At 47.2% G+C, this 26,957-nt stretch overlaps 3 protein-coding genes across 36 annotated transcripts in view; 2 read left to right on the forward strand and 1 right to left on the reverse strand.

Moving 5' to 3' along the window:
• Positions 1-3,660, reverse strand: part of BRSK1 (BR serine/threonine kinase 1) — a 54,795-nt gene extending 51,135 nt beyond the window's left edge. Inside the window, exon 1 of one of the 4 annotated variants that reach the window (XM_083471861.1) lies at positions 3,449-3,660. The gene's annotated coding sequence lies outside the window, so the exon portion shown is untranslated. Of the gene's footprint in view, positions 1-571; positions 2,544-3,448 lie in introns of those variants that run through there. The other 3 variants (XM_083471862.1, XM_083471858.1, XM_083471863.1) reach the window with 3 other exon arrangements.
• Positions 3,661-7,488: 3,828 nt separating this feature from the next.
• HSPBP1 (HSPA (Hsp70) binding protein 1) lies at positions 7,489-22,594 on the forward strand. The gene is made up of 8 exons (XM_083472022.1): positions 7,489-7,612; positions 9,826-9,995; positions 12,060-12,276; positions 13,250-13,474; positions 14,158-14,313; positions 15,022-15,118; positions 16,135-16,246; positions 21,718-22,594. The coding sequence occupies exons 2-8, from the start codon at positions 9,867-9,869 to the stop codon at positions 21,793-21,795; spliced, it is 1,014 nt and encodes a 337-aa protein (XP_083328148.1). The 5' UTR covers positions 7,489-7,612; positions 9,826-9,866; the 3' UTR covers positions 21,796-22,594.
• Positions 8,389-26,957, forward strand: part of PPP6R1 (protein phosphatase 6 regulatory subunit 1) — a gene marked incomplete at its 3' end in the record, with an annotated part of 63,728 nt that continues 45,159 nt past the window's right edge. For 9 of the 31 annotated variants that reach the window (XM_083471824.1, XM_083471849.1, XM_083471846.1 and 6 more), the window contains exon 1: positions 26,234-26,464. Of the gene's footprint in view, positions 8,410-26,208; positions 26,465-26,607; positions 26,793-26,957 lie in introns of those variants that run through there. The other 22 variants (XM_083471825.1, XM_083471836.1, XM_083471833.1 and 19 more) reach the window with 11 other exon arrangements.

Consider the following 26,957-nt stretch of genomic DNA (forward strand, 5'->3'; position numbering starts at 1 on the left):
GCAGGGCAATGGATGTGAATTTTTCCTTTGTGCAGTAAGCTAGTTTCTACACACAATCCTCTCTTTCTCTGTGTCCAATCATGCAAGAGGCATTATCAGAGTTCAAGAAGCAAGACAATAGGTGGGTGGCTGTCCCTACTAGGGAGACTGAGGCTAGCTTCCTCCAGCAGCTAATTTTAGATGTTGCAAAAAGGCTGCAAATAGTTAGTCATTAAATTTATTGTATTGTCACTTGGGTGGGGCCAAAATTAACTTGGCCAGCCTCAGATAAGATGCATCTCTTGACTTGCAGGGGATGGGGCAGCAGAGAAGTAATTGTTGCCCCACCACCGCCGCCAAGAAGCAACATTTATTCCGCTGGCTCTGGGTCACAGGTCTCTGCCTTGAGGAGCTTACATTCAATAGTTTGGCACAGCAAAGGAGGAGGTGAGAATAAACAGGGCAAGGATATGCATTCGGTCAAGGATCAGACTGGAAGTGACCCTCAAGGAATCCTGATAAACCATACCTGCGTGCATTTAATTACAAGCAGACACAGGGAGGAGTGAATGTAGGAACACAGGACACTTACAAATCAGATCACTGATCCATCTTGGGCTTCTGCAGACCTTGGGGTTTCTCCAGACCCGCTGGTCCCTTCTTCTTATGTGTGGGGATGCTGCCATTTTGGTTTCATCGGGATCTATCTTTGGAGAACTGATGATTTAGAATTACTTTATATACATCGTTAAGCACCAGGAAAAATATTTCTTTTCTACCGAGCCTTTGGGTTTTAATTAACTGTGCCCTCCTTCAGTGGGTGGGGTGTTTTAGTCCTGCCCTTTAAAAATATGAATGAGTTTTAGATATGCTGGCTTAAATGTATGCTATTTATTTATTACTGTAAATCGCTGTGAGTGACTTTTGTTCTACTGCATTTTTGAATTAAAAAGTACACAGTGGTACATTAAAACAGAATGATACAAAGCAATATATGGTATGGTGGGGGCAGGGACACCATCTTAAAAAATCCCCATCCCCAAATAACATGGGTATTCTGTGCATATTTTACTGAGTCTTACTCCCAAGTAAATGTGCATAGGATTGCACTAAAACATGTAGCACCAAATAGCAATTTAAAGCAGCATCAGGGTAAAGAGCAAAATAAAGACCCTCAAAAGTCCCATTTAAATAAAGGTGTGGGAGGGAAGAAACAAAAGGGGGAGAAATGATTTATGCCTTTTCAGCAGGCATAAACTGATGTTATGCGTTTGTGGGTGTCAGACACTTATAATCCTAGCAAGTGTTAAAAGCTAATCAAGCCAGGCTAGCTTCCTGATGAGCTAACTGACTGGGTGATGGGCCATTAAGAGAACAAAGGAAAGGGGCTCTGTGCCAGATGACAAATGGATGTGGCCCCTCCTGCAGCTCTTACAATAGTTAGAGGGACAAATCTGAAGTTTTAGGGCAGAGTTTACTGTGATGTGACCTAGAGGAAAAAGCTGCTAGCTGGAAAGGCAGAGAGAGAGGGACCCATGCCTGATTTCTGCTAGAATCCAAGGCTGTAGCTATGGGAGAAGCAAGACTGTCTCGGGGTGCTAAATGCTGTGAACCCCTCCATCGCAGGCTCAGGTTGTATATATGTGTAAATAAACCATGCATCATGAAGACACCACAGTCTGCTGTGCCTCATTTCCAAAAGGGAACACAGACCTTGGGTAAATGCCTGGAACCCCTGGAATCTCACAGTGCTCAGAGACTGGGGTGGCCTGCAACCTTGACTTTGTATTTCTGCGCCACTGACATTTTTGTTCCCTTGTTGTTGCTGCTGCTGTTGTGCTGTGATCCAGTTTGCAGTGTTATTTCTTTTAATGGGATATTCTGCCTCCTTTGTTTTCTTTTTATTGCCTGTAACAGGAGTCACCCTGAAGGTCTCCAGACCACGAGGCAGGGCAAAAATGAGTGCAAGGAGGATTGGGATGGAGGGGAAAGCGCAGGGAGTGGCGGCGATACACTCCCATCACTTCTGCATCTCACCTGACCATTGCAATGCTGCCATTTCAAGCTTAGGAACAAAAGTAGGTGAGGGATGGAAAGATATCGCCAGCAGGACAGGAAGGCAGCGGCTGACATTTCGAAAGAAGATCTGATGAACTTTCAAGTTGTCTGCAAGGCAGAAATAATCCTTGCGCGAGCTCTCTGTCTCTCTCTCTCTCTGCCTCTTTCCTTAGTTGTTCAGTTTGTTTGATTAAATCCAAGTCAGAAATCTAGGCCAGTTTATTTTTATTGGGCGATGTAGGAAGAAGGAACCCCATCCTCTCCCTTGCGTGCAGACGTGGGCATTCCCACACGTTTTCTACAAAACCCAAAAACAGGGTTGTTGTTGCCGCCGGTCCTTGGAATATTTTGGGACCCAAGAAGTAGGGCAGTGCCCAATGATGGCTGGTGAATGTGGGCAGGAGTGGGGAGGCAGGACTCTCAGACAAAAGCTCCCTTCCAGCACAGCTATTGTGTGTTGTCAGTCAGTCAGTCTTGATTATTACAGCTGCAGATCACTACGATCACAGACCAGCAACACGTGTGCTGTTTTAAGTCTGCTGCCTCCAAGCTATGCTATCCACGTTATGTCAGGGTCCCACAAGTCAACCTAACACAACCCTGCAGTCAGAAACACAACCTAGGAAACACTGGTTCCATTTCACAGCTGGGGGACATCAAGGCCGGCAGATGATATTTGTTTTCTGTGGTTTAATGATAATCATTTTATTTCTGAATATTGCTAATTTTTTAATAATTTTGTGGATTTCCTTATGTTTTACCTACAGTTTTATTACACGCACCTCTTAGAAAGCTCTTTGATTCTCTCTTTATCTCAAAACCTTGCAAAGAAAAGCCCTGTGAAGAAATTCTAAAGGAGAAAGGAAGTGTAAAGATTATCAGTAAGTATAATTATTGAGCTGTCTTAAGCCTCTTATGTTAATACTCACCCTCTCTGCATCTGTTTCGTTATGTTTTATCATTAATTTGTGTTTTCAAAAAAGTTAAATAAAGAAATATACAGAAGGAAGCTCCTTGGTTAAGCAGTTTGTATATCTTTCTAAATAATTGTAATTATAGTTATTACTATTCAAGCATGAGATTCTCAGGGTAGGTGGGCAGGCCCAGCTGCAGATTTTGGAGGGCCCAGTGCAGGCTGTCTTTGGTTACCCCTCATTCCCCTACCCCTGACTAATGCCTGCCTCCCCATTTGTAGCAATGGCACTACAACAGCTCCACAGCTCACCTGGCCGCAGCAGCAAGAAGATGGCCACTTTATGCACATGAAGGAGGAAATCTATCATCGCCAAGAGAAAAGGACCAACTAGGATAAATATTTGTACAAAAAATGTACATGTTGACATATGCATAGATGCAAATTTAGAATACACACACACACACACACACACAATTAAATAGAAATACAACTCACCATAATGGGGAAGACTGACCCCGTGACTTGTGTTCCAGCTCAGTCTTCTCAGAAGTGATGGTCAACTTCAAGGCTGCTCCTCTCTGTTCTTATCCTTCTTCCTCTTCAAACCAGATTTGGGATTGCGTGGCCCATCAAGCAGAGCACTCCCCGCTGACTGCCCTTCAAATACAGAACTGCACCCGGAAAAGTAGGACACCTGGTCACCCTAAGAACATGAGATGAGCTTTGCTGGATCTGTCTCAAGGCCCGTCTAGTCCAGAATTCTGTCTTCATGGTGGGATCTATGAGAAGACCACAAGCGGCGCATAAAGACCTCTCCCACTCTCTCTCCAGGCAGTAAGCGCCACAGTAGACTGGAAGCTAAACGCCTGCTTAGTTCTGACTGGGGCCTGGTGACCGCAAAATCTTATTTCCTACAACGTCGTGCAAAATGGAATACGGTGGCCGCCATTGCGAGCTCACCATGAGAACACTGGCTGCCGCAAAGCCAGGACCAACAGCATCCACACCACTGAGGGTCTTGAGCAGTGCCTGAGGATGATGGCGAGGACCCAAGCAAGGCATCAGCCCTGGTGGGCTCTGACAGGATATGTGGTCCCCAATGAGGCAGCAGTATGCTGGGCTTCTGGATGAGGCCCTCTTCCAAATGCTCCTCCAAGAGAGGTTTGGAGGGTAGCGAGAAGAGCCTTTGTGGTCGGGACGTGACCCCTCCATTTTTTAAAATGCTCTCCCCAGTGAGGCCCACCTGGCGCCCACCTTACTATGTTTATAGCTCCAGGTAAGACTGTACAGTACAGTGATACCTCAGGTTAAGTACTTTATTCGTTCTGGAGGTCCGTTCTTAACCTGAAACTGTTCTTAACCAGAAGCACCACTTTAGCTAATGGGGCCTCCTGTTGCCGTCCTGCCGCCGGAGCATGATTTCTGGTGTAGTGTAGTGGTTAAGAGCGGTAGTCTCGTTATCTGGGGAACCGGGTTCGCGTCTCCGCTCCTCCACATGCAGCTGCTGGGTGACCTTGGGCTAGTCACACTTCTTGAAGTCTCTCAGCCCCACTCACCTCACAGAGTGTTTGTTGTGGGGGAGGAAGGGAAAGGAGAATGTTAGCCGCTTTGAGACTCCTGAAGGGGAGTGAAAGGCGGGATATCAAATCCAAACTCTTCTTCTTCTTCTTCTTCTCATCCTGAAGCAAAGTTCCTAACCCAAGGTACTATTTCTGGGTTAGCGGAGTCTGTAACCTGAAGCGTCTGTAACCCAAGGTACCACTGTATTCTACTCCCAGACAATATCATTATCATTTTTTGGTTTAAATGGCCACTGCAATGCTTTCTGGTTTTCATGGGATGGTGTGGCTTTTACTACTGTAAGCTTCACTGGTTGCTATGGTTATGTTTAAAATTATATACAGTGGTACCTTGGTTTACGAACTTAATCCATTCTGGAAGTCCGTTCTTAAGCCAAAGTGTTCTTAAACCAAGGCATGCTTTCCCATAGCAGCGGGGGGACTCAATTTACAAATAGAACACACTCAACAGGAAGCGGAACATGTTCTGATTCCAAGGCAAAGTTCACAAACCAAAACACCTACTTCAGGGTTTGCAACGTTCTTAATCCAAGTTGTTCATATACAAAGCTGTTCTTAAACCAAGGTACCACTGTATGTTCCCTACTGCTTGTAAGTCACCTAGATTTATTTGTTTATTTTCTAGAAGGTGTCTATGAAATTGAGATGATGATGAAGATCTGAATTTTAGTTTGGAGATCTCAGTTGGATAGGATAATGTGCCTATTCTCTATTCTTACTGTGCCTATGGGTAACTTACCTCAGTTTCAGGTAAAATAACCTGAAAACCCAGCTAGTTTCTACAGAAGGCTTTACTGTTACAGAGTAATGTATGTCTGCCCTGAGAAACCAAAGGAAAGCAATTCAACCACATCCTTTACTATAGGATCAGAGGTGCCATCTGGGGCAGGATGAGCAGGAGGGTAACACAGCAAAGCTGTCTTACAGTATTTTGAAGAGGCTAAGTCATACACATGGCCTATTGGAAGAGTCAGGGTAAAGTACTACTTTCCCACACAATGCAGTTAAAACTATGGAACTCACTCCCACAAGATGTAGTGACGCCAGCTGTGTACAGTTCATAGCAGAATTGCCTTTACAGTGGTAGCTTGGTTCTCAAACTTAATTCGTTCCGGAAGTCCGTTCTAAAACAAAAGCGTTCCAAAACCAAGGCGTGTTTTCGCATAGAAAGTAATGCAAAACAGATTAATCCGTTCCAGACTTTTAAAAACAACCCCTAAAGCAGCAATTTAACATGAATTTTACTATCTAACAAGACCTTTGATCCATAAAATGAAAGCAATAATCAATGTACTGTACTATAAAATAAGTAAGACAGTATTGTAGATGATACAAATTAAAATTAAATTATAGTCATTGTTTGGGCGGGGAGCTTTTATCCATTTCCGCAGTCACACAATCAATCAGTCCTGAACTGGGTTTCACACAGTCACAAAAATGCAAAAAAAATAGCAAAAGAAAAAACGCCAAACTTAATCCGCTTGACTTCCGAAATGTTCGAAAACCAAGGCGCAGTTTCTGATTGGAGCAGGCGCCCCAGAAACAATAGCCAACAGCCGCATCGGACGTTCAGCTTCCAAAAAACATTCGGAAACCAGAACACTTACTTCCGGGTTTTGGGCATTTGAGTACCAAGTCGTTTGAGAACCAAGGTAGCACTGTATAGCAGAATTGAAACGTATTCTTTCCCTCAAAGAATTCTGGGCCCTATAGTTGACTACCCTCAGAATTACAATTCCCAGCTGCCCTTAAAAAAAAACTACAGCGCCCATAATTATTTGAGGCGGGGAAACGTGCTTTGAATGTGCTTTAAAGGTATCGCGTGTAAGCGGCCTTGGGGTGGCTTGAAAGGAGGATTAGGTAAATTCAGAGAGGATAAATTTACTAATGGCTGCTAACCATGATTGGCTACGTTCCATCTCTACTATCGGAGATAGTAAGCCTCTAAATCCCAGATGCTGGGAATCACAAGTGGGGAGAAGACACTTTTGCACGCATGTTTCCCTTGTGGGCTTGGCAACTGTGAGAACTGGATCCTGGACTAAATGGGCCTTTGACCTGAACAAGCAGGGCTCTTAAGTCAGCGCCAGATTTAGGGTGGTGCAGGCAGTTCTGCCACACAGGGTGTCAAGCCAAGGGGCTGCAAAATCGAGATCCACAATTGAGAAGATCCATGCTGGAACTCACCACAAATGGCTGCCATGTTCTCTTCTGATGGAAATGGGGCCCACCTGAGAGATGCTAGAACCGAGTTCCAGCGAGGGGAAAAAAGTCCTGGAGAAGATCCACTCAGGGTTGCCAGAGTTTGGCCTTCCTTAGGGCACTGTATTACAGAAGATCCAAAATCACTTCAGGGTTTTTTTTGGGGGGGCAGGCCTTTTATTAGGGGGGCAGAACCTCAGTTTGCTATGTATCTTTATTGATTGGGGGGCAGCTGCCCCTCCCTTCAAAACTTCTGGCTTTCCTGAGCTGATGCTGTATTATTCTAAATCACACGACTGGTCCTCATCCTCCCATTACTTAATATGTCCGAAGAACTGTTGCCTTTTCGGTGGGAGGCCAAGTTGGCTGGGGGCGTGACTGAAAACCCCGGGGGCAACCCCCCAAAAAAACCCTGGCTAGCCCCCGCGTTTTTGAACAGGCGCGCGTGCACATTTGGGGACCCGCTCTCAGAAAGCGCTTTGCCCATCCATAGTTGTCCAGGTTTCCCTTTTTTAAGGGGAAATCCCCTTATTCCGAATAGGATTCCTCGCAAGAAAAGGGGAAAGTTGGCAGCTATGTGCCTATCCTTTCTCGTTTTTAGGGCGCAGTCGTTTTATGCGGGGGGGGGGCGGGCGGGCAAAAAGCAACAACCCGCCGAGCGAATGACGCTTCGCATCACCGGTGAAAAGCGCTTCCGAGCACATTTGAGAGCCGGTTGTGGGATCTCCTCCTCGCGCGATCCCCTTGCTCGGCCGCCAGGGGCCGCCTCGCTTCCCCGGTTCAGAGGGCGCTGCTCTCCTCCCTTTCCTCTCCACGTGGTCGCAGATGGCCGCTTCCAGAAGCTGAGCCTGGAGCCGCCTCCGCCACTACCTGCGGGGTGAGTGGGGTGGCGGCGGAAGGGGCGCCTCGGGGGGCAGCGCCAGCGGGCGAGGGGGCGGGAGGGAGCAGTTTTGGCTAGAGGAGGGAATGGGCCGCCCTTTGCGGTGGGTGAGGCTTGGAGGAGCGGAGGCAAAAGGGAGGGCGGGGGAGAAGTTTACCGGGGGGTGGGAATGGGGAGATTCTCCCCCTCGCCCCAGACACCTGATTTATTTTTTTTAGAAAAATGAAAAGCAGCTTGGTTACGTGTGGGGAGAAGGTGAGACAAAGACAATAGAGACTTTTAAAAAGACTGGGAACCATGTATGCTGTGTTTACAGAAAGAAGTGGACTCACTAGCAGGGTTTGAGTAAACAATTACAACCAGCAACATAGAAATTAAGATGTAAAAACTGGAAAATAACAAAGTAGAAGAGGAAATATGAAAACAAGTATGGTGTAAAAATATTAATATAATAATATTCAAGTTTAAGATTGCAATATTAAGAATAAAATAAGCAGGGGAAGCAAACACTCGAAAGTACCAGAAAAGGAAGTTGAGGGAAGTCGGGGGGGGGGGAGCCGGGGGGATTTATATTCTATTTTGTTTTTGAGATAATGTTGATTGTGATGATGATAAAATTGTAAAACTTAATTTAAAACTTTTTTTTAAAAAAAGTGTGGGGAGAAGGTAGGGTGGAAACTCTGGGACTGGGCTAGCGGCTTTTGAGCCTTGGCGAGTGGGCTTGCTGGAAGGGGAAGAAGGGTCTGCCAAGGTTCAATCCCTGGATTCTCCTGGCAGGGTTGGGAGAAAGACCCGTGTCTGAAATCCTGGAGGTCTGCTGCCAGTCAGTGTAGACATTGCTGAGTTAGATGGACCGGTGGCCTGACCACTGATACTATACAGTTTCCTGTGTTCCTATGGAAGCATCTGGCTGGTGGAGTAGAGTGACCATCCTTAAGGAAGAGCCCTGTTGGGTCAGGCCAAGGCCCCAACTACACAATACATTTATAGAAGTGTCACATCGCTTTAAAGAGGTTTTGTTTTCTCCAAAAGAATCAAGGGAACTGTACTTTGTTAAGGATGCCGTGAATTGTTAAGAGATCCCCAACCACCTCACAGAACCAACAATTCCTAAAGTGGTCTATCAATCGATTCTTCTTCTATTCTTCTGAGATTCGTTGTTCTGTGAGGGGACTCTGGATGCTAGATATATTCTGTTTGTGGCCTCTCCCAGACCATCTCCCAAGTGATGCAAATGAGCTAGCATCCAGTGGGAGGAAGGTGGCTTACTCCTGAGCGCTATAAACAGTGGGAAATGGAAAGGTGGGGTTATCTCCCCTTATCGCCCCTCTTGATGTGGCGTTTACCCTTGCCTCCATCTTTCTCCCTCTGTCTTGACTTTTAGGCTGTGCTTTGAAGGTATTCTGTAAATAAATTCAGAACTGTTTGATTTTTGGCGTGGTCTCGATAACCAAGCCAAAAGTTGTGGCTACCTCTGCCCTTCTTGTGAATCCACCCTTTCTTTTGGGAAAGGATGGCAGGGTACTTGACAGTTTATTGCTGCATGGCCAAATTGCTCCAGGTTCCTTGGCAGACCAGTTTCCAAGCAAGCCCCAGCTTTCTTCAATCTTGGAGCTGGGGAAGGAGAACCCCACAAAACCTCCAGGGCATTATCCAGCCACTTCTGCATTTTCAGGTTTAAAAGGAAACCTGGAACTGGAGGGTAGCAGCAGAATTCCCAATGTGAGTCTGGAAATGTGGAAGCCTGAATCCTGTATGTACTAACAGCATACTCCTTCTCCAAGTCTGGTTCTTTAGGTGGCCAAAATGGTCCTCTGGGAGGAAGGGCAGGATAGAAATTGAAATAATAATAGACATTAACAGATTTGGAGAAACCCCAAACAAATCTTTTTGGGGGGGAGGAACCCTAAGTGTGGGGAAACCTCAAAAGCAGCCCATTGAGGACTGAACATGCTTAGTGCCAAGAAATGCTGGCTGATGGGTGCGTAGGGACTGAATGGTGTACCCTGGCTGGAACCCTGAACGGGAGCACTCCACGCTGCAACACTTCGTTGCAGGTCCCATTTATCAGTATAGTAATGGTGTTTGCACAAAAGTAGAGCTGGAGCCTAGACACACCTGGTCTTGGCAGGATGAATTTGGGCAGGTAGGCTGACCCCCTGCTTTCTCACTCATGTTCGTTTCTCATTCTCTCTCCTTTTTCTTTAAAGCTTTGTGAGTTGCCTACTGACTGGAACAGCATTCCCCAACCATGGCTGAAGGAGGCGCCGGTGGGAACCAGCCACCCCGCGAACCGCCCCGCAACCTCCAGGGCTTGCTGCAGATGGCGGTCACTGCAGGGAACGCTGAACCTGCCCCGATGGAGCCCATGTCTGATGAGGTGTGTGGCTTGGCTTTTATAGGAGGGGTGGTGGTGAGGTCAAATGGTTGTTAGATCTGGGGAGTGAGTTTGAGGAAGCTGCTGTCCTGCGATCCTGGTGCATTACAGCTAGTGTTGATTGTGGAAGCCAATACCAAGATTATCTAGCAAGGTGCAGAGCAGGTTGGATCAGAAGCAGCCTAGGAGCTATTATCCAAATATTTTCCCTGCATTGCCATTACATTACTAAGTTCCTGCAACTAATGCTTTGAAGCTAGAAATAAAAACCATACAAATCTCAAATATGTATAATAATATATATATAGTAAAGGTAAAGGGATCCCTGACAGTTAGGTCCAGTCGTGACCGACTCCGGGGTTGCGGTGCTCATCTTGCTTTATTGGCCGAGGGAGCCAGTGTACAACTTCTGGGTCATGTGGCCAGCATGATAAAGCCGCTTCTGCCAAACCAGAGCAGCGCACGGAAACGCTGCTTACCTTCCTGCCGGAGCGGCACCTATTTATCTACAGTGGTACCTCGCAAGACGAAATTAATTCGTTCCGCAAGTTTTTTCTTCTTGCGAGTTTTTCGTCTTGCGAAGCACGGTTTCCCATAGGAATGCATTGAAAATCAATTAATGCGTTCCTAGGGAAACCGCCTTCAGACCAGGTCCGGGGACAGTCTGTCCCCCGACCTCTTCTGAAGGCTGGGGGGGGGGGAACAAGGGCTTTTCTTCCCACCTCCCGCCCCGCAAGCTCCGGGGAAAGGAGGGCTTTGCTGCCGACCGCCAGCATTTTTAAAGCCCCTGCTGTCCCGGGGCGATTTTAAAATGCTGGCGGGCGGGAGCGAAGTCTCTGCTGTCCCGGGCGATTTTAAAATGCTGGGGGTCGGCAGCGAACGCTTTGCTCCCGCCTGCCAGCATTTTAAGATCGCCCGGGGCAGCGGAGAAGTCTCCGCTGTCCCGGGAAGGCAGGCGGGGGGGAGCAAAGACTTTTGCCCCCCGCCGGCCTTCAGAAGAGGTCCAGGACCTCTTCTGAAGGCCGGCTGTGGGCGAAAGTCTTTGCTCCCGACCGCCAGCAATTTAAAACAGGTCCCCGGAGATTTCCCTATGGGCTTTCGTCTTGCGAAGCAAGCCCATAGGGAAATTCGTCTTGCGAAGCGCCTCCAAAACAGAAAACCCTTTCGTCTTGCGGGTTTTCCGTCTTGCGAGGCATTCGTCTTGCGGGGTACCACTGTACTTGCACTTTGACGTGCTTTCGAACTGCTAGGTGGGCAGGAGCAGGGACCGAGCAATGGGAGCTCACCCCGTCGCGGGGATTCGAACCGCCGACCTTCTGATCGGCAAGTCCTAGGCTCTGTGGTTTAACCCACAGCGCCCCCCGCATCCCTATATATATATAATATATAATTTGCAAAAAGTGTTTGTGTATTCATACATAGACACACTGTCCATTCCTGGCCTTAACCATTGCACCATGCAACATGGAATTAGCTTGGGGCTAGGAAAAAAAGGTCTCAAGCTGGCCTGCTCCTGGCCTCTAACAGCAGCGCTTAGCATTCACAAATCACCAGCTGACGTTTGGAGGGGCATGGAGATAAGACAGCATTGCCTGCCTGTCAAAGCGCTGTTGAAACCAATTTGAGGAACCAGGAGCCCTGTCAGCTATTGCTGTATGACAGCTTCCAACATCCGTGCCCATTGGCTATGCCAGCTGGGGCTGATGGGAATTGGAGTCTATCAATGTCTGTAGGGTCACAGGGTCACTGTAGAGATACAGTTTGGCTCCTTTCTAAAGTTGGCAGCTCCAAGAGGAGTTGATAACAGTGACGAGGACCCAAAAGCCAATTTTCTAAGCACAATTTTCCCTAACTCAGTGGTGTATGCAGGGAACTAGACTGGCAGGTGCTGAAAAGCAAGACTCTTCTAGGAGAGAGGTTGTGTCTAATATGGGGGCTAGGAGATAAAATTTAGGTTATTTCTGGGGGAAGGAGTGAGCTTTTGGCAGGAAGAGGAAGGAGACATGTGTATGAAATTCCCAATATGTTTCCTATTCATTCACCTCTGTTCCCTATGCCACTCTGCAGCGGAGACAGTGGTTGCAGGAGGCGATGGTCGAGGCCTTCCGGGGGCAAGTGGACGAGGTGGAACAGATGAAGGAATGTCTGAGGCTGCTGGAGCCATCAACCCCCGGAGCACAACGTGGAGGGGAGAGTTCAGAGGAAGCGCATTCAGACCTTGAGAACAGAGAAGCTGCCTTGGACCTTCTGGCAGAGCTGTGTGAAAACTTGGACAATGCTGCAGGTATAGAAAAGGCCCCATTCCTCTGTGTGTGTGTGTGCGCGCGCGCGCAAGGGAGAAAGACAGAGTGTAAGAGAGTGGGGAAGAGGGTACCTTGAGTAATTTGGCGTGGAAACACTAGGAAATTGAGATTCAGCTAAGATCTAAGAAGTGAAAAATGTCCTTCGGGGCATATTAGAGGTGGCAAGATTATTCTCTTAATTTCCAAGGCTCTTAACAACATGAGTCCAGGATACGTTAAGGATCTGATTCACTGATGGCTTCAGGAGGGTCACGGTTTGAGGGTCCCTCATGGCTGGGATGCCAGAAACCATGCATTAATATTGCAGGCCCCATTCTGTAGAGAGTCAGTTGAGATCAGACAGGCCTCTTCTTCCTTGACTATCCAGCACCCAGCAAATATCTTTTTATTTCAGCAGGGCTTTTAAGTAAACATTCTGATTTTTTAAATATAATCTGATTTTATCTTTACTATATCTTTCTAAACTCTTACTGTACACTGCCTAGAGATTAATAATAATACTAATATTTATATACCCTTTCCATCTGGCTGTGCTTCCCCAGTCACCCTGGGTGGCTTCCAGCAAAATAACAAAAGCATAATAAAATGTCAAACATGAAAGCTTCCTGATACGGGGCTGCCTTCAGATGTTTTCTAAAAGTTGTACAGTTCTTTATTTCCTTGTCGTCTGATGGGAGGGTGTCTCACAGGGAGGGCGCCACTATTTATGATTATGGTGTTAAGCGGTATATATAAATGATTGAAAGAAATAAAAGAGTAAATTTCACCCAGCGGTTCCTAATGTGGTGGGTGTTCTACACAGAAAACCCAAGATTATACGGTGGAAAGTAGTTACCCTTTGTAACCCCAGTGAGCCACAGCTAAGTCATAGTGCTGAGTGGGTGGGTTTGCAAGATATCCTACCATTCTGTTGGGCTGCCTGCTTTCCGTTGACCCCTTTGCTGTCCCTTCCAGACTTCTGCAAACTGGAGGGCATGCGGCTGTTAGCACACCGGTACCTGGAGCACGAGGAGCAGGAGCTGCGTTGGCGGGCTGCTCACCTGGTGGGCACCTGTGCCCAGAACGTGCCCAAGGTGCAGGAGCAGGCCCTGGCGCTGGGTTGCATGAGGAAGCTGCTGAAGCTGCTGGACCACGATCCCAGCGAGGCTGTCCGGATCAAGGCGCTGTTTGCCATCTCCTGTAAGTGCGGGGATGTTCTGACCTGTTGGAAAGGGTGAATTGATTAGTCCTGCAGCAATACAACTGCCTGCATTTTCTGTTCAGCTGAGTAAACTGTGGTTTGAATTTTCCATTCAGGGTAAACCGTGGTTTGAGTGACCAAGCATTGAGGTGGGAGGGTTAAATGCACACTCCCCTCAAATGGTTCGTCTGGTCAGATACAGGACCTTCCCACCCCGTATGATAGCTTTCCCCTTGGGAAAGACAAATGCAGTTTGTCCATCTCACCTCTGATCCAGCCGTCTGAGATAGCAAAGCCCTTACATTAGCAATGTGCTCAGCATTTTATTATGTTACCAGATAAATGAGCCAAAGCAGCGGAGGGAAGCTCTGGCCCTTCAGACTACAGTTCCCATCAGTCCTCACTGTTGGCCATGCTGTCTGTGGCTCATGGGAGATGGAGTCAGGGGGACAAGGAGGCAGCTTCCTCACCTCTGAGTCAAGCCACCATTTCAGGCTTGGGAGCTTAATTATTAATGGGGCCTCACTGACTTTTGTGAACTGCATTTTGCTAATGAACCCAATCTCTCTCTCTCTCTCTCTCTCTCTCTCTCTCTCTCTCTCTCTCTCTCTCCCTCCCTCCCTCCCTCTCCCTCTCCCTCTCCCTCTCCCCCCCCCCTCTCTGCCCCTTGTTGCATTGCCAGGTTTGGTAAGAGCCCAGGAAGCGGGCCTTCAGCAGTTCCTACGTCTTGATGGCTTCTCAGTCCTCATGAGGGCCATGCAAAGCAATGTGCAGAAGCTGAAGGTGAAATCTGCCTTTCTCCTACAGAACCTCCTCATAAACCACCCAGAGCAGAAAGGTAATAATATAATACAATCATATAATCATAATCATAATTCATTATTTATACCCGACCCATATGGCTGGGTTTCCCTAGCCACTCTGAGTGGCTTACAGCATTTCTAAAAACATAATAAAAACATCAAGCATTAAAAACCTCCCAATACAGGACTGCCTTCAGATGTCTTCTAAAAGTCAGATAGTTGTTTATTTCCTTGACATCTGATGGGAGGACGTTCCACAGGGCGGGCGCCACTACCGAGAAGGCCGTCTGCCTGGTACCCTGTAACCTCACTTCTCGCAAGGAACTGCCAGAAGGCCCTCCGCGCTGGACCTCAGTGTCTGGGCAGAACGATGGGGGTGGAGACACTCCTTCAGGTATACTGGGCCGAGGCCATTTAGGGCTTTAAAGGTCAGCAGCAACACTTTGAATTGTGCTTGGAAACGTCATGAGGAGGACTTTAGAAGGATGCCTTGAAGAGCTGTTCCTTGGTTTGTGAACTTGTGGCTGCACGCAGTGGACGTGGCCATCTCCCACCAATTTTGGGCTGTCCCCAAAGTAGGTCTTCATCAAGCCCAATTGGCTGAAGGAGGTTGACAATGATGCATTTCAGAAGCCCCACATTGGCGGGGACTGTGCTGCTGCCCAGCTAGGTGGTATGGCGTCAGCATGTTCCTGCAAGTAGACGTGTCTCTCCTCAGCTTTTCCGCCCCTTTCTCTCCACAGAGGCTCTCTGTTCCATGGGGATGGTCCAGCAGCTGGTGGCCCTGATCCGGTCTGAACACAGCACTTTCCATGAACACGTCTTGGGAGCCTTGTGCAGGTATTGAGGAGACTGGGCTGCAGAGAATGAGAGCCAGGATCCGGGGGGATCTCTGACTGATCTATTGAGGGCTACTGGCATGCTTGGCACTGGTGTCGTTGAGTTATTTGGGGAGGAGAGCTTTGTTTCTTGTTATAGGCCAGAGGTATGAAGTGAGTTGGGGACACGGGTGGTGCTGTGGGTAAAACCTCAGCGCCTAGGACTTGCCGATCGTCAGGTCGGCAGTTCGAATCCCCGCGGCGGGGTGCGCTCCCGTCGTTCGGTCCCAGCGTCTGCCAACCTAGCAGTTCGAAAGCACCCTCGGGTGCAAGTAGATAAATAGGTACTGCTTTCTAGCGGGAAGGTAAACGGCGTTTCCGTGTGCTGCGCTGGTGCTGGCTCGCCAGAGCAGCTTCGTCATGCTGACCACGTGACCCGGAAGTGTCTCCGGACAGCGCTGGCCCCCGGCCTATAGAGTGAGATGAGCGCACAACCCTAGAGTCTGTCATGACTGGCCCGTACGGGCAGGGGTACCTTTACCTTTACCTTTATGAAGTGAGTTATACAAGCCTGAGCGTTCTCCAGTCTAGTTCTTATAGAGGGTGTAGACGTGAGCTTAGGCTGAACTGCTTCAGACTACAGGACTTTCCCTGTCACTCCTTCTGTTGGCGGACTCAAACCAGTGCATGCCGGCAGCGGCACAGCCAAAAGTGGGTCTACTAAGAAACAAGTGGGGAAGCGTCAGCATGCTGGGGGAAGCATGTGAGATTTGCAGAAATTAAAAGAGGAGGAAAACCTTTGAAGAAATGAAACTTAATAGGGCAAAGAAACAGCAGCAAAACAGTCCAATCAGGACTGAGCATGCTCAATAGCTATGAGATGTTGGGTGTCACTTGGAAAGGAAAAGTGTGGGGGATGAAATGGAGTGGCCTGGTGGAGGGGCTGGCAGGCAGGCAGGCAGGATATGTGAGAAGGAATCCACAACATTCACAGGTCTCACTTGCTCACCTCTAATCTCCCATTCCTTCCCTTTCAAGCCTGGTAACAGATTTTCCTCAGGGTGTGCGGGAGTGTCAAGAGCCGGATTTGGCCCTCGAGGAGCTCTTAAAGGAGCGGTGCCAGCTACTGAAGGATCAGGAGGAGTTCCAGGTAGGCAGAAATAAATGGGTTCCTTTACCTCCCTTTCCCACCAATCTGTGGAATGAACTTGGTGCGAATGTCTGGACTGCCACTGAGTTTTTCCAACGGCGAAACTCTAATTCCCTGTTTAAAATAAATGATTCTGCTGCCACAGTTTTCCAGTTTCCTGAATATGTTTCGTGGAGTGAAGAAGGGCAGGGCTGAGCATGATAGCCGTATCAAGCTTTATTCTCCCAACATTGGTTAGGAACCTCCAGCCAAAGGCTCTGATCAGGCCTGGCAGGAATCCTAATTTGGCCCACAAGGCTGTTCCTCCACAAACAACCACCAGATGTGGGTCAGGTACGGACACGGCTGCAGAAACGGGAGCTTAAAATCGTACTCCTGATTGTTTCTTGGCAATCGGACCTTGCTGATCAGCACTGACAGACCGCCACTTTGGAGTTTTATCCATACACAGGTGTGGCCACAATTCAAAAAGTGCCTGCAAACTGACCTTTTCTCTCTGCAAACTGCCTTCCTGGTCTGTATAAGAAAAACGTCGGTTTGTAGGCATCCAAACCACACCTGCAAATAAGTGGGAGGTGGGAGCCAGCACCCTTTGAAGTTGTCACCTGCCGTAATAACGATGACAGGTGAGCAATCGCCTGTGAGGGGTGAGGATTTGGCCCGCCAGCCAGATCCAGGCCCTCATCTTGACTCTGCAGCAATGGAGGCCGGAACATTTACTTTAAAACGGGTGGGGAAGGAAGGCTGAGAAAGGAAAAGCCAGGTTTATGCAAAGTGAAATTCCACAATAGCCTGGAATTATGAAACCCTATGACAGGCGTCAGCAAGCTTTTTCAGCTGTGGACCGGTCCACCATCCCTCAGACCATGTGGGGGGGGGGGCGGACTATATTTTCTGGGGGGTGGGGGAGGAAATGAACGAATTCCTGTGCCCCACAAATAACTCAGAGATGCATTTTAAATAAAAGGACACATTCTACTCCTGTAAAAACACACTGATTCCCAGACCGTCCGCAGGCCGGATTGAGAAGGCAATTGGGCCAGATTTGGCCCCCGGGCGTTAGGTTGCCTACCCCTGCCCTATGCATTCCCGCCGCCTCCTTTGCCTAGGTGGCAGCGTGTCGCTCTCTTCGCTCTACTTTGCTTGGCACTAGAGGGCACTAGGCACCTTTTTTAAAAGGCCAACTTTCTGAAGCTTGCAGTGTGGCTATTCCCATTTAAGTGCATTTCTGGAGACGGTTTGCAGCACAGAGAGCTAATAATAATAATAATAATAATAATAATAATAATAATAATAATAATAATAATAATAATATATTATTTATACCCTGCCCGTCTCGGTGGGTTTCCCCAGCTTCACCCACCTAATAATAGCACAATGCAGAAACAGCTTAAGGAAGTTTGGCGTTCTCTGCCGTTCGGGGCCCCAGAATCCAGCCATCGCTGCCCCAAGCCATCTGCGAGAGAGTAAGCCAACTGAGGCTGGCCCTGTGATATATAAGAGGCATGTTTGCTCCCAGCCCCCCCCCCCCCCCAGTGGTGAGAGGAAGAAGCTGCCTCCTATTGCTGAAGCGGCAGATTTCTTTAGAGGTTGGGGTAAAGTCCCATTTCTGTTCATTTCTGTTCTTTCTGGTACTAAATCAGCCTTGTGTTTAATAACCCAGCCAGGTGGGTGAGGTATAAATAATAAAATCATTGTTTTTATTAATATTAGCACTAGCACTGCAGCCAGAAGAATTTACTTGCTTATTTTATTTATTTTTATCAGCTTGCCCAGTGCCCAGGAAGCAGTTTACAACACATCCATTAAGCAGCATTAAAGCGCTTGACATCTGACAGTGACACACAGAAATGGGCGCTTGAGCTACACGTCAGAAAAGGCCTCTGTAAGGAAGGTCTTAAGGAAGTGTGGTTGCACAGTAGCAAAAAGCAAGGCGTTCCACAACTGAAGAACACACACACACACACACACACACTCTTTTCCTTTACTTTTTTATTTTTAGTTTCAAAGTTTCAAAAAGAAAAAAAGAGTTTTTTATATACAAACACACACACACTTATTTTCACAAAACCATAGTCCATGTCAGTACCTTTATGGGGTTCCCTTCACCCCTCTCTTGGCTTCCAAAATTCATCTTCCTTTTTTAACTGCATCTGATTACATTGATCCAAATTATTATACTTCATTTTTATCCTTTGTTATTTTAAATTACAAGTTCTATGTCAATCCTGCTAACGTTTTTAGATTCGTACAGTGTTCTTTAATATATTCTATAAAGTTATGCCATTCTCTATTAAATTTGTTATCTTCTTGGTGCCTGATGTTCCCGGTCAGCCTTGCCATCTCTGCATGGTCCATCATTTTCATTATCCGTTCCTCTTTCGATGGGGCTCTCTCTTCTTTCCATCCCTCGGCATATAATATTCTTGCTGCTCTCGTCGCATACATAAACAGTACTTTCTTACCCTTCGGTAATTCTTCTCCTATTATATCTAATAAAAAGGCCTCTGTTTTTTTTAAATAAGTTATTTTAAGCATTTTTTTAGTTCATTATAAATCATTTCCCAGTAGGCCTTGCCTGTTTTTACAAGTCCGCAACATATGGTGAAATGTACCTTCTTTAACTTTACACTTTCAACATATGTTGGTTGTATTCTTATACATTTTCGCTAGTCTTGTAGGAGTCAAATACCATCTATACATCATTTTCATATAATTATAATAATTTATTATTTATACCCCGTCCATCTGGCTGAGTTCCCCCAGTACAGCATTAAATATTAAAAACTTCCCTAAACAGGGCTGCCTTCAGATGTCTTTTAAAGATAGGATAGCGCTTATTTCCTTCACATCTGAAGGGAGGGTGTTCCACAGGGTGGGCGCCACTCCTGAGAAGGCCCTCTTTCTGGTTCCCTGTAACCTCACTTCTCGCAATGAGGGAACCGCCAGAAGGCCCTCGGTGCTGGATCTCAGTGTCCGGGATGAACGGTGGGGATGGAGATGCTCCTTCAGGTATAAAAGGACCGAGGCCGTTTAGGGCTTTAAAGGTCAGCACCAAAACTTTGAATTGTGCTTGGAAACATACTGGGAACCAATGCAGATCTCTCAGGACCGGTGTTATGTGGTCCCCGCGGCCACTCCCAGTCACCAGTCTAGCTGCCGCATTCTGGATTAATTGCAGTTTCCTGGTCACCTTCAAAGGTAGAATTCTCTTTTAACGTACAGCAAGCTGTAACACACACTCTTTTCCAGTGCAAGCAGTATGGAACTTTTACCATAGAGATACCAAGGATAGAGTGACGTCACTTGGCCCCCATTGAGAATCGCGGACGGATGGTGGCTTTCTATTTGAATACAGGCTGCACATGGAAGGCTCTAGGCTGTCTCTGAGGTTCTCTGTCTGCTGCTCAAGGAAGTGGGGGGAGGGGCGGAACTTGAGTTGGCTTCCTTGCCACAGATCCTGGAACCGTGCCATTCATTTCCAAGTGCGGTTGTGTCACAACGCCATCTCCCCCGCCCCCAAGTCCTCTTCTTTAGCTTGATTTGAGGGTGGGGGTCGGACGGACATCTTGCTTCTCTTTCATGTCGTCTTGTGTTTATTCTCAACAGACAAGTTCCCACCCCTGCTGTTAGCCAGCGACAGTTTTCCCTGAACGTAGCAATTAGGCTGTGCCGAGCTTGATAATTAAACAATTGGCATAATGGAGTAAGTGTTGGGGATGGGGAACAACCTCACTGTGCCATTAAATTATTTTTAAGATAATAAAAAAAATCCTAACACCTCCCCCCCCCTTTCCCTGTTCAGCTCCAAAAAAAAAAAATCTCCATGTTGAGGTGAGAAAGCTTTGAGACTGAGAATACATTCCTATCCACAGGAAGCTGTATGGGCTGTAGTCTCAAGCCAAGGAAGATGGTTTTGGTGGCCCATAAGCAAGGCTGAGCAGAAGCATGAGCCACAATAAGTCCCATTAATTGTAGGCAGAATGGTCAACATACATCATTTTATTTGCACGTCGCCTTTCAGTAGTTAAGGCCTTGCTCGAGGCGGCTTACGTCGCGAACAAATTCTCTAAAATAGTCATGAACAATAAAACCCTTCAAAAAGTACACAACCAAATTGAACAACTTCCACGTTAAATCATAAGATCTAAAAAATAAAGATACAAAAAAATTCAGTAACAGCAACAAAGGACCCCAATGGAAAAAACATCAACCCTAAACAATACCCCAACCCAAGAGTTTGTTCTGCAGCCTCAACTTTTGCAGCTGGAGTCAGTCCAGGTCCTGCCTTCCCAGGCCAGGTGGAAAGTGGCTTGCAAGGCAAAGGAGCAGGTCTTCCAGGACTCACAGCCAAGATGGTCCAGCTCCTATTTAGCCATACCATTTCAGACTGGAGGTAGGGCTGTGTGTTGTTGCCTAATGGAATAGTCCCTTATAAAATAAGATGCGGGGGGGGGGGGGGTAAAAATATTCACCCTGCACTTGGCATTTATTTACTTATTTATATGTTGGCTGTGTTTATTTCCTGCCTTTCTTCTCCAATGAGTTCAAGATGTGGTGGTTCTACTGCCTTCCATTTCATCTTCTCAACAGCCCTGTGGTGTTGGTTAGGCTGAGAAAAATTGACTGGCCCGAGGTCACCCAGTGAGCTTCATGGCTGAGTGGGCATTTGTACCCCTCGGTCTCTAGGTCCTTGTCCGACACTCTATCCCAGCGGTAGGCAACCTAAGGCCCATGGGCCACAAGCAGCCCACGGGGGTCATTTAACCGGCTCACGAGCCGCCCCCAAACCGAGCCGCTCGTTCAGGGAGCCCCCGTGCGCTATGCTAAACTGCTGTGGGGAGTCACTTCCGCAGCACCCGAAATTGTGTCCACACAGACACCGGAAATCTCAGGCGCGCGTGCTCAAGTGCACACACAATCCGGCCCACGGAAGGATCTCCGCTGGAGTGAACCAGCCCAGGCGAGGTAAACCTTGCCGACCCCTGCAGTCTAACCACTACACCACACTGTCAAGGAGAAAGCCAGCTGTGTCGTGATTTCATTGCCACCACACGCTTTATTTGCGGTTGGTCAGACTTTCCACTGCCCGCCCAAGTTCAAGGCAAACACTTAAAGAACCGAAAGCCCGTTAAAGAAGGAGCAGAGCTTGCCTCTCTTCCAAAGATTAAGTAAAAGAAAAGAATAAGGGAAAATTTGATAAAATCAAGGGGGAGGATTTGCTGAAACAAATTTGGAAATTGGGATGCAGAAAGGGGAGGTACGGGGAAGTCGGTGAAGTAAGGTTTAAGAAAAAAGGATTTGAAATTATACATGTTTGTTTATGTGTTTGTTTGTTTGTTTGTTTGTATTGTGTATTGTCTGTGTTTATAAAAATTGTGAAAAACCAATTAAAAAAAATTTTAAAAAGGAAAAAAAAGAGCTTGCCTCTCTTCCCTTCCTTTATTTTTTATTTCGTTTTGTTTTTAAAGGAGGAGCTGGATTTCTGTGAGGCCCTGCTGCGCCTTTGCTTCCACGGTCAGCCTGATGATAACAGCATGGACCGGTAACTTGGCTTCCCAGAAGAACCCTTGACGCTGTTGGATGTTCATGCTTGCACTTGGAAGCTGTCTCAGTTGGAGAGGCTTGGTGGAAACGCCCGTGTTTATCCTCCCATTCACTGATCCGGCAACAGGCTCCAGTAACAGAAGATCTCTCTGAAATGAGATACATGGCTTGTTAAGCCTCACGATCAGCAGGAAGACACTTTCATAAGCCGTTGCTGCGTAACTTCCTCTCCGTAGTGCTGCAGAAGCATTCATCTGCTAATCTACCTTCCCAGCCACACCCAGGCAGTTCTACCTTCATTAGCCATAGTTTTGAGATGGCTCTTGAGATCTCCTTTTTAATTGAGGGAAAACTAATCCCATTTCCTGTTCTCCGCTGCTTGTTATTAGGGAAAAGATGCTTAGTCAGGCGAGAAGGCTTGAGTGCCTTTTGGAAAGTAGATGATCAAGAATTGCCTTCTTTCTTCCGCAGCATATGGGAACTGGCTATTCTACAAACCTACTCTGGGTTGCATATTTGGGGAGCATTCGTTCAAAAGGGGCGGTGGTTTTGGTGTATCTGGCTGCAAAGGACCTGTAACTCTACCCACTTTTTAAAAGTTGCTGATAAAGATGGGAAAAGCTTGTCCCAGCTGAAGAATTTCTCGGGGGTGATTGTGGGGGGAGCTTTAAAAAAAATGCTTGTGACAACTCGAAATGTATTGCAAACAGCTTGAATCTCCCACAACTCTGCTGTTGCTGTGTTCACTATTCGGCATTTTTTTATTTAAAAAAAAAAACAAGTTTCTGTTTCGGGTGCTAAGACTGTCACGTTTTTGTTTTTCCTACTAGCAAATGCCTTTAAAAAGTTGAAAATGATGTCTCCATTTCAAAGAAGAAGAAAAAGTGGCAGATCTTTCAGTTTAGGGGTTAACAACAAGAAGCCCCTTACTCAAAATTGGCCTTCTGAATATCACCAGCTTGTTCCCCACCTCCAGCTGTAATCACAGGAGCAGGAAAGATATTGAATTTGCCTCAATATGAGCCACCCCAAATATTGGCTGCACCCCTAAAATGCAATATATTAAGTCACAGCTTCTCATAAGAGAATAATATTATAGGCTGCACTCTGGTTTTTAATACCAGCAGGTGGGGGGAAGCGCAGCCTAAATAAATACACCACTAGTACAGCATGTACGTAGATGGGATACAGGAGTGGGAAAGCTTAGCAGTCTTACTTTATAAATGGGGAAGGAACTAACCTACCATTCTCCTTAAAGCTGCCCTCCCACAAAGCTAGGTACCAACTAGGTTCTTGCGAGTGACAGGATTATGAAGAGCTGCAAAAGAGTGGCCAGGATCCAAAGGGTGTCCTCAGTGTCTTTCCCCCATTATTATTTGCAATGCTAGTTGGTTGTGCCATGTCACAAATAGCTTACAGGACTCTCCTTGTCTCCTCAGTTGTCAGGCAACTGTAATAGCTGAAGTCAGTAGAGCACGAGACGTTTAATCTCAGAGTTGTGGATTCAAGTCCCATGTTGGGCAAAAGATTGCTGTACCAAGTGGGTTTGACTAGGTGACTCTTATGGTCCCTTCTAACTCTACAATTCTATGAGTCTAAGATTACATGGGAGGGGGCTGTAATCCACATAACTAGTCCCCGGCATATCCAGGTAGGGCTGAGAAAGACTCCTGCCTGAAATCTATAAGTAGATGGGTCAGATGGTCTGACTTGATATAAGGCAGCTCCCTACTTCCTAATTTCTAACAGAGCAATGTGCTTATTTCCACATCAGTCCTCTGAAAAAGTACATTGTTAGCATTTTACAAAGGGCAGACTGAGAATGGGGGGCAGGTATAAGCCTAGCCACACTTACCAAACCTATGGCTAAAATGGCACTTGAGCTCTGGGCTGAGATTGAAACTGGGCTGATATAAGATAAATGTGGTGTATTAATTTATTTGAACACATCTTTACTTTGAAATCAGTCCCATGGGTTTGTACTTCAAAGTGGTGTCATATACGCAATGTCCACATGCTATTATTATTATTTAGTTAGGTTGCTAGTGGTTTAATACAAAATAAAAAAGTCTACAAGTGACGTCAAGAGGCGTAGCATTATGAACAGGTGGTGATGATACATTAAGACAAACTCTTGCAAAACTCATTCAAGAGATCCAGCTGTGATCCTATGTACTGAGAGCTAACTCCATTCTCTTGAGAGTGAATCCTTAGGTAGTCAAAATGATCTATGCACAAGTCTGGGAGGAGTATTAGCAGGCTTGGAGGAACCGCAAGTTTTGCAGAAGTACAGCAAATACTTTAAAAGGGGAAACCCCCAGGCTAAGGGTGTGGGAGCCCCAAAGCCACTCAATGAGGACTGTGCCAGGAATGTTAGCTGATGGAGCAGATGGAAAACCACGTGAGAAAGGGAATGGAATGAAGTATCCTGTTGGAAGATCTGTTTGGCTGGCACCCTGAGCAGCAGTTCTTCACACTGAAACATCCTTACAGGTGGAACAGCTGGTTTATAAAAATAATTTACGCCCTGATTTAAAAGGACTTCCCAAGGTGGCTTGCAGTCATTGAAAGAATACAACTACCTTTAAAACAGATACAAACAAACGGGAGAGACCCGAACCAAATGCTTAGCAAATTTTAAAAGTTAATTCACTTGAAAAGTATAGCTGAAGGAGCCAACTGGGTCTTTCTAGTTGTGTGCTTCCACTGAGGACGCCGTGCCCTGTGTTTCACTTCCAAAGACAACAGGACACAGTGAAGAATGGGATAATGAACACAGCCTGTTGATGTACACTTGTATGCCATCAGGCATGCCATCAGGTATCCTGGTCTCAAACCACTTAGGACAGCAATGGGCAACCTGTGGCCCTCAATGTGTTATTGGACCACAACTCCCACCCTGGGACTTTAGGGTGAAGTGTGGGTGATAAATTGCCATCGTCGCCATCTCCCAACATCCCTGACCATTGGCCTTGCTGGCTGGGGCAGGTGGGAGTTGGGAGTCCATAGCTTCTGGGAGGCCACAGATTCCCCATCCCTTTATCAGCAGCAACAAGCTCACTCTAACTGAGCCAGTACTTGTTCACACAGCACATAATTAGAACGATGGAATTCACTTCCCACAGGATGTAGTTACGGCCACCAATTTGAAAGGCTTTAAATGATGATTAGACAAATTGACGGAGGATTAGGCTTGCAGTGGCTACTAGCCCCAGTGGCCACATCCTACCTCTGCTGTCAGAGACAGGATGCTACTGAAAGCCAGCTGCTGGCAATCAGAAGGGGGGGGGGGGATTGCTGTTGTGCTCTGGTCCTTTTTGTAAATGGCTTCCCACAGGCATCCGGTTGGCCACCGTGAGAACAGAGTGCCGGACTAGATGCCCCTTTGGTCTGATCCAGCAGAGCTCCAATGTTTGCGTATGTTCACAGCTGAAATCGCCCAAATGTCTCAACAATAGCAAATCCTGAAGAATGACACCTTAACCTCAACAGTTCACAACACCCAGCCCGCAAAAGACCCCCATGCAATTTAGGATACTTCGCAGCATAAAACAATAGAAATGGTACCTCAGGTTAAGAACTTAATTCGTTCTGGAGGTCTGTTCTTAACCTGAAACTGTTCTTAAACTGAAGCACACTTTAGCTAATGGGGCCTCCTGCTGCCGGCACACAATTTCTGTTCTCATCCTGGAGCAAAGTTCTTAACCCGAGGTAATATTTCTGGGTTAGCTGAGTCTGTAACCTGAAGCATATGTAATCTGAAGCGTATGTAACCTGAGGTACCACTGTACTTAACTGACCAGTCACGGCGGTCCTGCCCCCCTCTAAAAAGATTCCTGGCTGCTACTTATTTGGCGATCACTTGTAGCAGAGTAAGATTGTATTCCATAAACACAGTTTTAACAATGAGTCCGTAAGTGACTGTGGAGGGCAATTCTGGATCCACGCATCCTTTCACAGTGGGGACACTGGTTTCCGGGCGGGAGCTGATAATCCAGAGAAGTGTCTGCCATAATAAATGTGAGGGTCTTCAATGTGCCACAAACCAGCTGATTTGTCTGCAAGAATCTGAAAGTGTGTCTACAAAAGGTTTCAAGCAAACTTTCAGTACAAAATCGTTGAGAAGAAACAAAATGAACGGGGGGGGGTGGCGGATACACAGAGTGGGCAGGAAGTAAAACAGAGGCCAGCAAGAGTAAGGTGGCAATTTCACTTGGGGAACAGAAGTATCGAAAGGAGCAGGACAACTCTCTTAAGTAAATGATGCCCAGGAGGCGAGGGAGCGTGACGCATGCGCAGGTGCGCCTCTCTCTTCCCTCCATTGACAAACGGGAGGGGGCGGGGGAGCCCGGAGGAGGAGGAGGAGCTTAAGTTGGAGGACAGGGGCGGAGCTACAGAGATCGCGGAGGAGGAGGAGGATCGGCAAGAGAACGCCGAGTTGAGGAGAGGGGAGGGGCTAAGCGGAAGGAGGAGGAAACAGCAGGTCGGCCGCTGGAGGCGCGCGCGGGGGATTGTGGGATTGCGGCGGTGAAGGCAAAAAAAAAAAAAAAAAGAAACCCCACAGAAAGAAAAAAAAAGAAAAGAAAAGAAAGTGAAGAGCGGCTGAAGCGAGCGAAAGAGGCTCCTCTCCCGCGGGCGAAAAAGGAGCAGGAAGGAGGGGGCTCGAGCCCGGTGAGAGCGGTTGACGGAGGGGCGGGGGAGGAAAACGGGGGGGGGGGAGGCGGAGAGAGAAGGCGGGGGCGGGAGTGTGCTATATATATATAGGTATGTATATACATATACATAAATATATATGTGTCTGTACTGTCTGTGTGTGAGGGAGAAGGGAGCGGTGTGGGAAGGAAGCTGCCGCCATTTTAGAGCTCCCTAAGGGAGACCCTCCCCCTGTTATACTTCACACCCACTCCGTGTTCCCCCTCGCACGCCCATAGTTGATTTTTTAATCCTTTCCTCTGCCCCTCGTATTTCCTCCCGAGGCCCACCTCTTTCTCCGTGTCAGGTAACGAGCCTCCTTCCTTCCCTCCCTCCTTCCTTGCTTCCCACCCCGCCTCCCTCCCTCCGACTCGGCGGCTTCATCTCTGTCTCCCCCCGTCTCCCCCCGTAGCCTCTTCTTCTCTACACTCTTAAAAGTCTATTTACTGTCTTTGGAAACAGCAGCAGCGAG

This window comes from Podarcis liolepis (assembly GCF_965112155.1).
Source record: "Podarcis liolepis genome assembly, chromosome: 13".
Classification (NCBI taxonomy): Eukaryota; Metazoa; Chordata; class Lepidosauria; order Squamata; family Lacertidae; genus Podarcis; species Podarcis liolepis.

What these genes read in the sequence shown, in the direction of transcription:
- HSPBP1 (XM_083472022.1), top strand. Translation starts at nt 9,867, where the DNA reads ATGGCTGAAGGAGGCGCCGGTGGGAACCAGCCACCCCGCGAACCGCCC. An exon ending in TGGAGCCCATGTCTGATGAG is followed by an intron (nt 9,996 to 12,059) that starts GTGTGTGGCTTG and finishes GCCACTCTGCAG; the next exon opens with CGGAGACAGTGGTTGCAGGA. An exon ending in GTCTTGGGAGCCTTGTGCAG is followed by an intron (nt 15,119 to 16,134) that starts GTATTGAGGAGA and finishes TTCCCTTTCAAG; the next exon opens with CCTGGTAACAGATTTTCCTC.